At 41.1% G+C, this 13,457-nt stretch overlaps 1 protein-coding gene across 9 annotated transcripts in view; it reads left to right on the forward strand.

Moving 5' to 3' along the window:
- ARHGEF28 (Rho guanine nucleotide exchange factor 28) overlaps window positions 1-13,457 on the forward strand; it is a 310,574-nt gene that overhangs the window by 225,592 nt on the left and 71,525 nt on the right. For all 9 annotated transcript variants that reach the window (XM_045062033.1, XM_045062024.1, XM_011283815.4 and 6 more), the window contains 6 exons: window positions 3,669-3,792; window positions 4,138-4,270; window positions 9,563-9,618; window positions 10,661-10,709; window positions 12,769-12,913; window positions 12,994-13,121. In XM_045062033.1, coding sequence (XP_044917968.1) covers window positions 3,669-3,792; window positions 4,138-4,270; window positions 9,563-9,618; window positions 10,661-10,709; window positions 12,769-12,913; window positions 12,994-13,121 — 635 coding nt within the window. The remainder of the gene's footprint in view (window positions 1-3,668; window positions 3,793-4,137; window positions 4,271-9,562; window positions 9,619-10,660; window positions 10,710-12,768; window positions 12,914-12,993; window positions 13,122-13,457) is intronic.

The raw sequence follows: 13,457 nt of genomic DNA on the forward strand, positions 1-13,457 counted from the left end.
TTTTTTTTTATGCACAAAATATAGTAGTATTTAAATCTCCCAAAACGTTAGTGTATACAGTAGCTGACAAATACAGGTTAATACTCTGAATATGAGTATATAATTCGTTTTTAAGTTTTTATTTAAATTCCAGTTAGTGAACATGCAGTGTGATCTTAAATTCAGGCTGTACCAACTTGTTAAAGATTATATGGGATGACAGTTATCTTATTGACACCATCTATCTTAAGTGTGTTACACTTATTACTTTATAGGGACGCCTGGGTGGCACAGTCGGTTAAGCGTCCGACTTCAGCCAGGTCACGATCTCGTGGTCCGTGAGTTCGAGCCCCGCGTCAGGCTCTGGAATGATGGCTCGGAGCCTGGAGCCTGTTTCCGATTCTGTGTCTCCCTCTCTCTCTGCCCCTCCCCCGTTCATGCTCTGTCTCTCTCTGTCCCAAAAATAAATAAACGTTGGAAAAAAAAATTATATATTAAAAAAAAAATCTGAGCATCTGAATGTCCACAAAGAAGTCTCACTGTGTCAATTTTCAGTTGGATATTGGGAATTCCTTTTAACACTTAGGATGTTTAGTTCTTTGAAAAATAGATATTATAGGTTTAAAGATTGAAGTACTGAAGATCCATATTCTTGAGATACTTAAAATTATCTTTATTGAAAAGGTAATGCCATGCGAACCTCTGAAGAATGGGGTTTGTAAAACTTGATTGTGGATGGTTCTATTGATCATCAGATCAACAATAGAGGTTGGGTATCTTGTTCTGGGATTTGAAGAGTTTAATTTTTTTTTTCAGATTCTTAGAAATTGAAAAGCTATTTAAATTACGTTATGAAAGCAGTTGGGGACTTCTCCCTTCTCTGTTCTTTCCTAACGTAACTAATTGTTACATAGGTGAATACCACATAGTTCGAGTTGACACACGGAATCCGCCAGAACTTCCACATTTGCCCAGAGGTTATGCTATGTGATTCATTTTCATAATGTGATAGTGGAATGTGTCCGTGATATTCACATTTCTGCCATGTTTGTTTGTTTTACTTATTTATTTTGAGAGAAGGTGAGCGGGGGAGGAGCAGAGAGCGAGCGAGACAGAGAATTCCAAGCAGACACTGTGCCGTCAGCACAGAGCCTGACATGGGGCTCGATCTCAACGACCGTGAGATCATGACTTGAGCTGAAATCAAAGAGTCAGACACTTAACGAACTCAGCCCTCCAGGCGACCATGTTTCTTAGTTTTTTTTGTTTTTTTTTTTTCAACGTTTATTTATTTTTGGGACAGAGAGAGACAGAGTATGAACGGGGGAGGGGCAGAGAGAGAGGGAGACACAGAATCGGAGACAGGCTCCAGGCTCTGAGCCATCAGCCCAGAGCCTGACACGGGGCTCAAACTCACGGACCGCGAGATCGTGACCTGGCTGAAGTCGGACGCTTAACCGACTGCGCCACCCAGGCGCCCCTGTTTCTTAGTTTTTTAATACTGAGTGTTACAGGTGGTTTTGTTTGTTTACTTGGTCATGTCTCAGGTCTTCTCAGTTTTTGAATTTAAAGAGTAAGGGGTATGACTTCATGTTCATGTTGTAGTTTTGTAGAGGATATGTGGAAATTGTGCATTTAAAGGTTTTAATTTTTTTTTTTAATGTTTATATTTAAGAGGGAGAAAAAGAGCACACATGAGGAGGGGAGGAAGCTGCAGAGTGAGAGGGAGACAGAGGATCCAGAGCGGGGCTCAAACTCACAAACCATGAATGAGATCATGACCTGAGCCCAGGTTAGATGCATAATGACTGAGCTACCCAAGTGCCCTGCATTTAAAAGTTTTAAATCAAAACAGAAGCATTGCTTTTGATAGGTTCTTCTGTAGCACGGAGAATTGGGAGTAGAGTTGGATAAACAGAATGTTCTTTTACTTGAGAGAGTTGATTTCTGTTTCTGCTGTGAGGTAGGTAGAAGGGAGGCCTTGAGGACCTCACAATCCACATTGACCTTACCATTCTTTAATTCTGAGACTGAGGTCTCCTCACCAGATGATTCTTATCTTAGACATTGGATCGCACTTGGTGGGGTCACAAGAGGTGTTCCAGAGATAATTCTTTCTAAGGTCTCAAACGCGTTTTTCCCCTGAATTCCAAAAGTGAGTCTGTCACGAGTGTTGCAAATGAGGATGCTTAAGAAACGAGAGATACGGAAATTTATAAATCAATTAACTGGTCAGTTACCTAAGAAGGTAGTTGTGGAAGTAGAAAGGAAATAAAAAGGTCCAAGTTGCTTCTGTCACTCTGCATAGTCCTAGGGTATCGTCACTTCCATCCTGCCTCTTTGCTTTCTGGCTTTTTCAACGGTTTTCTCGAAGTATCAAACCCAGTTGCACTTATTGTACAGAATTTAAATAGCACGACATACTCTGTCCTGCTTGTGCCTTTAGATCTCTAGGACCAAGAGGCACTTAGGAAGCCCTGTATCATCTTTTCTAAATGTGTTCGTAGGTTTGAACTCTTGATTGCCTAACGTAAATAACTGTTTTAATAATGATGGGTATCTAATATAAATAAATAACAAAGTTTCATTTAATATGTGCCAGGTAAGTACATCATATATTTAAGTGGGAGAAGGGGCCTTAGAAATAATTGGAAGTCTAAGCCTAGCATTAATCAGATGAAAAACTAAAGTCCTAGGACTTGTCATTGTATTCATTGTTATGAAATGTGATCATATATTTTGGTACATATCAGTAACATGATAGCTTTTGAAAAGTGTTTCCCAGAGATGAATGTGTTACCCACTAATGTGGACGAATGAGAAGTTTGGGAGATGGGAGAGACTTGGGTTACAGAATGTTCTACAGAGGTGTTACCTGGTTTTACATAATACTTGGTTGATCTTTAATATAGTCATTCTCTTCCTCCCACCCCCTTTATAATAATATTAGAAGTATAAGACTATCAGAGAAAGTTTCAGGGGAAATTGAACTTCTCATAGCTGGGACTTTTTTTTTTTTTTCCTCTAAAGAATGATTATATGGATCAGGGGAAAATAAATGATGATCAGTGTGTTCACAGATAGCATACTGTTATCTTCAGGTTGCTTTGTATTGTGGGGAATTATCCACAGCCGTCTTTCTTTTACAACCCAGGGAGTCTCAGATTGCAAATAGCGGGTTGAGTGGGAGGGACTGAACCAAGAGGCAGGCAGACTGTTTCTCAGACTCTATTATCAAAGGAAATGTGTATTTGCTGACTATTATCTCTATGTTCTAAAAATACATAAAATCCAGTTTCATATTGCCGGTTATTTGGCTTTTCTGTGCTCTAGGAAATTGCTGTTTGCATAGTAAATAGGGAGATGAGGGTTTGCAGAGGGAAGGTGTAAGTCTAAGGCTTCCTTTATTTCTCTAGCATTTTATTAAGAAAAAAAAGAAATATACAGAAAAGTTAAAAGAATTATCTGCTGAGTACCCATTTCTACTACTTAGATTCTATAATTGATATCATGGTGAGATAGTTGCTTTATCACACATCCATTATCCATCTATAAAATATATTTTTAATAGAGTCTATCTTTAACCACTAAAACCTGAAAAACGTGTATACACACGTGTGTACATAAATGCTATTTTTTACTCCCTCTTTAAGTTCTGATAAGCCGTGATAACAGATTCTTTTTTGTAGAATTCAGCAAGAAGAATGGGATAAATATATTATACCTGCCAAGTCAGAGTCTGAAAAATACAAAGTGAGCCGAACTTTCAGCTTTCTCATGAATAGGATGACAAGCCCTCGGAATAAATCCAAGGTAACTCAAGTTCTGTGCCTTTTGTGTTTAAAGGGTCGCTGGTTCCACTTTTCAGCAATTAGTCTAGTTTCCACTGGCCCTTGAAGATCCCTTATCTTAGCTTTTGTGTACACATATTCAAAGACCTCTACATTTTTTTCTGAAATATTGTCCAAGTCACTAGAAGTGCAAGACAAATGCCGCCTGTGCACATTTTCATTGTGGCGTCACGACACTCCTCCACGAATGGCCTTTACGTTCAGACAGAAAGTGTAGAGACTGTGTATGGCTTCTATGAGTACGTTGGCTCTCAGCGTTTCTCTTTTCTCATTTCTCCCCACTTGGCTGTTGGTGCTGTATCTGAAGACAAAAAGCAAGGACGCCAAAGACAAAGAGAAACTGAGCCGACATCAGTTTGTCCCTGGAACATTCCCTGGGGTTCTCCAGTGTTTGGTGTGTGATAAAACGCTCCTGGGGAAGGAGTCATTCCAGTGTTCCAGTAAGTTCTCCGACCCAGTGCGTGCCATCTTTGTACTTCGCCTCCCCAGACAGTAAACTCCCCGAGAACAGGGCCGTTGTTAAGCATGTTTACATAATCCTTCATAGTAGCACTGCACATGTGGTTTAATGACTTACCCAAGCAGTGAGCCATGATGGTTAGAGTCAGTGCTTGTTGTCCACAAGTGATAGCCTCCCAGAACCCCAGACCCCTGTATCTCACTGATTGCTTGACGTCTCTATGTGGGTGTCTAAATAGGTTCTCAAATGTCGCATGTCCAAAATGGAGCTCTGCTTTGTTCCTTGGCCCGTCTGCAGGCTGCCCCTCTCAGTTAATGGCAGCTCTATCATGGCAGCCAGATGCTCATGCCAGAAGTCTTGAGGTCTCCCTTTATCCCTCTTCATCTCTCATATTCCACATCCAGTCCTTCAGCAATCCTCTGGGGCGATCTTCACAATATGGATGAAAGCCAGCCGCCTTTCATCCTGCTGCCGGTATCACCCTCGTCTAAAGCTACCATTTCAGTCACTTTCTAATTGGTTTCTTTGCGTTTCTACCACAAACGGTGCAGTTCGGAAAACATCTGTTCTCAAAACATGAGCCGTAGTGAGCGTGTGAAGGCACATATCCTTATGTTCCAGATCCTCCAGTGGCTTCCTACGATCCCCCAAGGAAGGCCAAAGCCCTGAAAATTGGTGCAAGGCCCCAGGGTCTCCCCTGTCATCCTCTCCCCCTTCCTCCCTCTGTTCCAGCCACTCTGGCGTCTTTGCTTTTCTCTCAGCCTGCCAGGCATGCTGCTCCCAGGGGGCCTTTCCTGGCTCTTCCTTCTGCCTGCAGTGCTCCTCCCTCAGATCAGCTGCAGGGATTGCCCCTTCAGTTCCTTTGGGTGTGCTCGGATAACACCTCTTCAGGCCTTTCTTGACCACCTTATGTTTGGCTCATACTGGTTACTCAGAGCAACCCTGTCTATGGGCATCGTTGCCTTGAGAGTCCCTTGTCTCCCAGACCAACAAGACAAAAACCATCTTCAAAATCCACATGCAAGAAGGCTGTCCTTCGTTCCGTGTTGATGGTGCAAGCTGACACCTTGGACCCATTGATTCCTCTTTGCTCTTGTCCCCCAACTCGATACCATTCAGTCCTTCACTTCCTTTACTCTGAATGCTTTTACCAGCTTCCTCTCGGTCAAACACCACTTTCTTCTTGCCCACCTGTGCTTAAGGACTTCTCTCTCTTTTTGTTCACTGGATTAGCCCACACTTTCCAGACAGATGTGTTTGGTTGCCTGTGTGCTGAATAGTCCTATAGGTGGTTCCTTCCTCAGCCTCAGTTTATAGCCAGCGGCCTCACCTGGCCTGTGTTCTCTTGCCTCTTTCCCTTGCTTATGATGATCTTCCTCCTCTTAGTTTCCCCAGCTCCTCTGTATCTGTCTTGATTTCTTGCCCCATCTTGGGAGGGGTTCCCTGACCACCATGTCTGAAAATTTTGCACACCACATGTATGAGGTATTTACCTCTTCCGTTTAATGTAATGTACACCCTCCTGTTTTTAACTACTAAAATAGACTTCAAGGACTCTAATCACACAGTGGTTCTTCTATATTCCCTGCAGCAGCTGTCACAAAGCCCAGCCTTTGGGTACTCATGTGTAGTTAATGCTTATGGGGGGGGGGCGGGCTCCCTGAAAGGTAAACTTCTGTAGCACAGGACATGTTGGTTCACACAGACTTGGTCAAGTGGATGGCCATGAGAGTTTTTGTGGAAGACGGAAATGGCTGAAAACATAGAGGATGTAGTTAGCTTTTAAAATAGTCATTATTTTTAAAAAAATGCAGTAGGACTCATAAAGGGTACAAGGTTTAAGGAGAAATTTAAAACTATCCAAAATCTTAACAGCTAGAAAAGATGGCTATTCATATTTTAATGGAGTCCTTTCTAATAATAAAAAAGTTAGCTGTTAATGCTGGTGTTTTTATATGAAATGTGTTTGATTACTCTTAACTTACTATACATTTAACTTTTTCCCCATTTTTTTTTTTACAACAAATAATGTTGTAGGTGGCATTCTTTTGCATATAGCACTGTCCACATCTTTGATTATTGTCTTAAATTCTAGCATCAGTAGGTGTTAAATTTCCTCTTTAACCCACAGTTTTTAAAAAGTTTTAGGACTTACAGTTTTTAAGGAGAGGAGTGTTGGGGGTGTAAGCTTTGATTATTAAGTTTTTTTACATGGGGCATGAGATTGTGACATGTGTAAGCTGCTGTTATTAGGAAATAATCCTATTTTATGGGTGTATTTTTGTTTTTAATTATGAAGATTACTATTTCTAATCTGGAAACCATGATATGATATAAAACAAAACATAATAGATAGTCAAAATTTTGGTGTTTGTATTCTTTTTTGTTAAAGCCTGAGTTGCTACTTTTTCACAAATTCCTTTGTTTATAAATAGATTTCACTGCTTATGTTTAGATATTACATTATTTAGTGCACAGAAGTTCACAAATCACAGCTTTGTTGAAGATTTGACTTTGATAAATATAAAGTAACCTCTTTAATGCCATTATATGCTTTGGGCATTGAATTTCACTTTGTCTGAAATTAATATTCCTTTTGCTTTCCTTTCCTTTGAATTTTCTCTTACTATTTCTTTGTTTTTAATTTGGAATGTGTGTCTTTAATTTAGACGTAATCTGGAATTGAGAGCTAGTATTTTATAACAAGGCTTCTTTTTTTTTTTTCTTATTTACTCAATTTTACAGCTGTCAATTATCTTTTATAGTTCTTTGCTGTTTTCCTTGATGTTTGATTTTGCTATTTATACCATGTGTTGTTGATGTTTGTTTTATTTTGAGAGAGAGAGCATTCCAACTGGGATAGGGCAGAGACGGAGAGAGAGAGAGGGAGAGAGAGAGAGAGAAAGAGAGTCAGTCTCAAGCAGGTTCCGAGCTGTCAGTGCAGAGCCTGATGCGGAGCTTGATTCCACAAACCGTGAGATCATGACCTGAGCCAGAATCAAGAGCTGGACACTTAACCCACAGAGCCGGCCAGGACCCTGCCATGTGTTGTTGGTTTTTATGTTACCTGGGGATTGGGCAAGATAAGCTAGCTTTTTCAATATCTGCTAGTGGTAACTTTTACTGCTTATAATTGAATATTCTCTAATTTCTCTAATATTTACCCTTTTCTCTGTTAGAGCTTATTGGTATCCTGAATTATTGAATTGCCATTTTAATGTTGTATGATCTTTCAAGAATAGCTTTCTGTTTCAAGAATAATTTGATACCTGTATTCAGTTCTCTGTCTCTACTTGCAAAATGTTTTTAGATGTTTTTTGTTTAGCTGGTTTCAGTGCATTGTGAAAAATGCCTTTGTGAAATGCAGATTTCATCGTGAAATGAAAATGCATTGTGAAAAAAACCATTGCTCGTTTTTTTTTTCTTTTTTAAAATAAAGTTCGATCGCTTCTCGAACCCTTAATTTCGATTCTGCTCTTTGATAGTCTTAAGTAGTGTTTCAGATAAATAAATATTTTTTTCAAAAGGGTCGTTGGAGTGATCTGTTTTCTGAAACCTTGTGTATCTAAGTAGATAGATCTTTGTGTCTTTCACACACAAAGGGATTGATGTAGCTAAATAAATTCCTAGACCAAAACCTTTGCCCCCAATACCCTGTCAACATTGGTCCATGAATTTTGGGCATTAAATATTATAGTGGAAAAGTTTGGGGCCTGTCTGACCTTCTTTCTTTATTGGTGACCTGCTTTTTCTGCCTACATGCTTGAGAACTTTAAAATTTTAAATCCTATAGATGTCAGAATATGTCTGTAGAACAGTTGTCGTTTAATTCCTAGGAAACCATGAGACCTTTTGATTTGCCTTTTGTAGTTCTTTTTTAGCTTGATAAAAGTTTTTGTCAAGTTGTAGCTTTGACTGTTGCTTCTGATGTAATTTTCTGATTTCTTCCTTGGAGAAGTATGATCTCTGTTCCCTTTTTTGTATGACATGTTCTATTTTATAATTATACCCCTCTTTCCCTCTCCATTCTGGAGGGAATCTTTCAAGTCTAATTTCCTGGTGCTGCTTTGATAGTTTTGTTAAATCGATTCTCCTCAGTTCGTTCTCAGTTCTGCTTTCTTGTCTCACGAAACTCCTTCCCCCTGTCATCTTGCAGGCCTATTGTGCTGCTCTGTTCTCCCTCCGTGGCCCTGTGGTCCTATTTTATGTCTATTTTGTGTATCTAAGTTTTTCCTCTCTGTTTCTAGATTTAATGGTATTCAGTGGCTCGCTTTTCCTGTGAGTTTTCAGTCTAAATTTTTGTTGGGCTCATCCTGTCCACTTTTTCCCCTTTCCTTTCACTCACTTGTTTTGGAACGAGGAGAGAGCCCTCTGATTTCCACACTTGCCACCAGGACCAGTATGTGGCTAATTCTGACCTCTGCTCATTGGCCTTTGAGGTGTTGGCTAAAATGCCTCTGCGGACCTACAGCGGGAGGAAGTTGGGCTCATTTCTCAGTGGGTTATAGGTATTTGACGAGAATGGCTTGGATGGATCTAAATGTGACCTACCCACAAGGAAGGATCCTTCTCATAAAGATTGTGTTAAGCTGCAGGCTCCTCGTCTACAGTGTGTGGGGTGGGTGGGACGAGGAGGTGGCGGCTGATGGTGCGGAGGCTGGAGGGCGGGCGGGCAGGACAGGATGGCAGCGGCCTGGCAGAAAGTGGTCCCCACATGCAGAGACGGCTCTCTCTCAACACACCCTGCGTCTCTGAGCCAGCGGGCAGAAATGGGCAGGCAAACTCTTGCCTTTTAGTGAGGTTGAGGGCCCCATGTTTTATGGAGTAAGACAGGCGGGTTGATAATTTGTCTCTTTTAATTTGGCCACCTGTAGTTAGCAGGATTTCCTGTCAGAGGCTGACAGGACTTTATTTGCAGCACTGTGTGAGTCTTACTTCTTTCAATTCGCAAGGCGTTTTACCTGGCGTGGGAGCGGGCACTTGCCGCCAGCCGGATATCAGAAATTCATTGCAGTGTCGGGCGTATAGTAGTCACTGAGTTCTCAGAGTGTATATCCCATATAATTGCAGGTTTCGTAATTGGTAAGACTGCGGCAGAAGGGGAAAAATATCTCCAAGGAAATGAAAACATTAGCCATGTGCTTGTGCTCGAGTGGTGGGGCTGCCTGTGATTTAGTTATTTTTTCCCCTATATTTCCTAAATATTTTTATATGCTATTTTTACCGCGACCAGCAAACGCACAGTGTGGCCTTACTCATTCTTCCCTTTCAGACTGTAATGCAAACGTACACAAGGGCTGTAAAGACGGTGCCCCTCCATGTACCAAGGTAATCTCTCGTTTGTTTTTCATGTGCATATATAGCTCTGTTGCTTCCTGCTATCTGTTTAGGTTCTTATTTTTTTTTATCATGGTCTAGATTTGTTTCTAAAGTGATCATTATAGTGATAAAAGAACACGTGTTCTAAGTGCACGGTCGTTGCCTTAACTATGTCCCTTTGGAAGTAGGGAAAGCTCAGATGTGGCCACCTGTGTCACAAGGTGGAAGTGGGTTAGCCTTTCTGTCGAGACGGGCTCGGTTTATGAGTGCAGACCTTAAGCATAAGGGTATGAAGTCTAGAGCAGTAATTCTCAAATAGAAAATATCAACATCACACCCGGAAGACCTATTTCTGAGCCCCATTCTCAGAATTGCTGATCCGGTAGAGTCCAGGTGGGGTCGGAGAATTTGTATTTTTAACAAGTTCCCAGGTGGTACTGCTGTGCTGGGACCGTACTGTGAGGCCCGCTAGAATAAAGGGATGTTCTCTGAGTTTGGGAGTGGGCTTGAGGGAACGGGCGCATGTGTCCCATCTCTTGCTTTGTTTCCCACTCTCACGTCCTGTTAGAAATGCGAGTGAGCATGCCGACACTTCAGGGGGAACCTTGGGGTCTCTAACTTCTGTGATCAATGGAAACACACGTCGCGTCAGGTCACAGAGTTAAGGATGATGTTTCAGCAGCCAGGGGTGTTGTGTCCTGTAGACAGGAAGGGTAGCCAAGAGTAGGAAGAGCAAGTGGGAGAAAGGCAGCACCGACAGGAATTCCTCTCTCAGCCTCAGGCTGGACGCACATGTTGGACATTTCTGGTTGCCATAGATGTTAAATAAAGCTGGGATATTCATGAGATGTGTTCGTGAGGTTCGCCCTCATTACAACTCATCATTGCACATCTCATCGTTATAACTTGTTTCTTTGTTGCTTTTAGTGTCTTTTGCTTTGAATTCTTGGTTTGAAATGACACAGATAAGAATCCTGTATAACTGGGTGGACATTCTTGTAGTCAAATGGAATTTAATCTTATTTTCCATGTTTCCAATGTTCTTTATTAGAAATTCCAAGAGAAACATAACAAGAACAAGCTGCAGACCACCCTTGGAAGTAAGTGACATAGAAATGACAATTGCATACATATCATACTTTCTTCCAGTGTAAAATACCGGCTCCTTTGTTACTTCCTTTGCCCAATTACTTCTTCCTTCCTAACACATGGTTAGTGTAATATTTAATTACAAGGAGGTCAAGAACAGTATAAACTTCCATGCCAGCCTAATAACCTTTGTTCTGTATGTACTATATGATATATTTTAAGGAGGACTATATGGGGGGACCTACTAGGATATTGTCTCAATTATAAGATATGATGTAGTGTAATATGCACTATTGATTTAATAACAACCTTCAGGGGAAAAGAGAGATATGACATTAGATGTACATAACTTTGTTTTCCTAGCAGTAACCTCCATTTACCTATACAAATACCTATCACATACTTCTTCAGAATCAAGGTGAGGGATAGAATCCTCAAGTTTGGAGTCTATAGTCCCTGATGTCCATTATTCTAGTGACCTGGTCCTGCTTTATTAGTTGGGCTTGAGGCTGGGATCTTATCAGCTCCTTTAGCATGACCGAAATTTCAAGGCATGCTGGCATTTTCCTCGCATAGGGCTAGTCTTGGTGCTTATGTTTTTTCCTTGAATTGCTTAAATTTATTGCTTAAATTTAAACAATTTCTCTTGGAAGTAATCAGCCTCTGAAAGTAGTTTATATTGCATGCAAGAACCAGGGACCATAATCTCCTAAGTTGGAAAATCCTTTCATCTATTGTGAGAGATTTTGGAATTTGTTCTGCCTCAAATACTGCATTGCTTTCCAGATGACAGGCGTTTTTAAGTTTGGGGTCACTTTTCATTTTAATCCTCCAACAGTGTGACCAGTGTTTCCAAGATCACCTGAATCAGGGAACAATAAAGTATGCAGAGTCATGATGACATGAGATTGGATGTGATGTTACACAGATGCCACTTGTGCAGATGGTAACAGCTGTGACATCACTTACCCTCTGCTTTGGCAGAAGTCCCTTTGATTGTAGTTGTGAGGCTCTTCTCAATTTCATAAGGTTAAACATGAAAATATAAAGCATCTTGGGGCGCCTGGGTGGCTCAGTCAGTTGAACATCTGACTTTGGCTCAGGTCATGATCTCATAGTTTATGGGTTTGAGCCCCGCATCGGGCTCTGTGCTGACAGCTCAGAGCCTGGAGCCTGCTTCGGAGTCTGTGTCTCCCTCTCTCTCTGCCCCTCCCCTGCACTCACTCTCTCTCTCTGTCTCTCTCAAAGATAAATAAACATGAAAAAAAAATTTAAAAAGAAGATATAAAGCATCTTATAACTGATAAAAATTCCATCTCTGTACTTGGAAGCCATGAAGATAAAACCAAATCACACATGTATAAGATCCTTCATGATACTCCGGGGCTCTATATAAGTATTCATTCTCCTTTACTTGAGAAGGTGTTTGCTATATCTCTGAAACTGTTTAGACTGAAATGTTTCCCGAGGTCATGTATGGTACACCTCAAATGTAAAACCATATATGCCTGTCACAATTTAGAATTGACGAGAAAGGCACTGAAGCACCCTTTAGTTTTCATTCAGTACGTGACAGAGAAGAGCTCAGCTTGACTTGGAGGTTTCATTTGCCTGAAGTTATCACCCATAAAGAATAGACTCCCCAGCATCATTCCAATCCACTGACATGCCATGTGTGTGTATGACTGTTTATACATACAATATGCATTCTAATAGTGCTAATAACACCTTGGATCTATTTAAAGCTGGCTCTAAGGAGTACAAGCAGTGGTTTATGGGAAAGCTGTCTCAGTGTTTCCCCATTCCATTTTCTTGTTTGTGTAATCCCAGCCGCCCAGTCTCCAAGTGGATACGCTAAAGCAGGTCTGCCACATGGGTGTCAGGAGGGTGTGAAATGGAAGGGACATTTGAAGCAGGTGTCAGGATGTGGCAAGAAGACTGGTTTCAAGGCTGGGCATGTGATGTATTAGAAGCCGCCATTCGAGTGTTTCGCTTCTTGGCTTTTTACATGACTGCTGGTAATTACTGCCCTCTGTGAAAACCACGTGAAGCGCTCATTTTGATTTCTAGATTCTTCATTCCGAGACATCCCGCAACCTGGTCTCTCCTTGCACCCTTCTTCCTCCATGCCTATTGGATTGCCCACTGGGAGAAAAGAAACTTCAGTGCAGGTCCATCCATTGTCCAGAAGTGTTCCAGGCACTACCTTGGAAAGGTAAGGCTTAATGTGATTTCTCATCTTAATATCTCAGAGCCACCACTGGAGCTGACTCTTCTCTCTCTCTCTCCCTCCAGTTTCAGAAGGTCAGGGCTATCCTTGGAGTCTGAGAGTGACGGGAACAACTGGAGAAGCAGGTCTCATTCCGATGAACTTTTACAGTCTATGGGCTCTTCTCCTTCCACGGAGTCCTTTTTAATGGAAGGTGAGGAGAAGACACGTTTGTTTCTGTGGTGAATTGCCAAGTGGAATATTTTCTGAAGGATGTAAAATTGAAACACTCTTTTTTCTTAAAAAAGAATTCTGTTTCATGGTGTCTTTTTGGTATAGGTTCTTTTGATAAAATAATGAAAATTTAACCCTAGTGGATACTCCACATAGTGACTGAGTATAAATGATGTATTGAATAGACATGTCATAAAGATAAGAGAATGAAATACATTCTGTGCTTGTTGTTGTTTAAAAAGCTCTAGAACTACTGATGAATTGGAATCAGGATCATACATTAAAAATACATACTTAGTTATGGGGTGCCTGGGTG

Source organism: Felis catus, chromosome A1 (assembly GCF_018350175.1).
Source record: "Felis catus isolate Fca126 chromosome A1, F.catus_Fca126_mat1.0, whole genome shotgun sequence".
In the NCBI taxonomy this organism is placed as follows: domain Eukaryota; kingdom Metazoa; phylum Chordata; class Mammalia; order Carnivora; family Felidae; genus Felis; species Felis catus.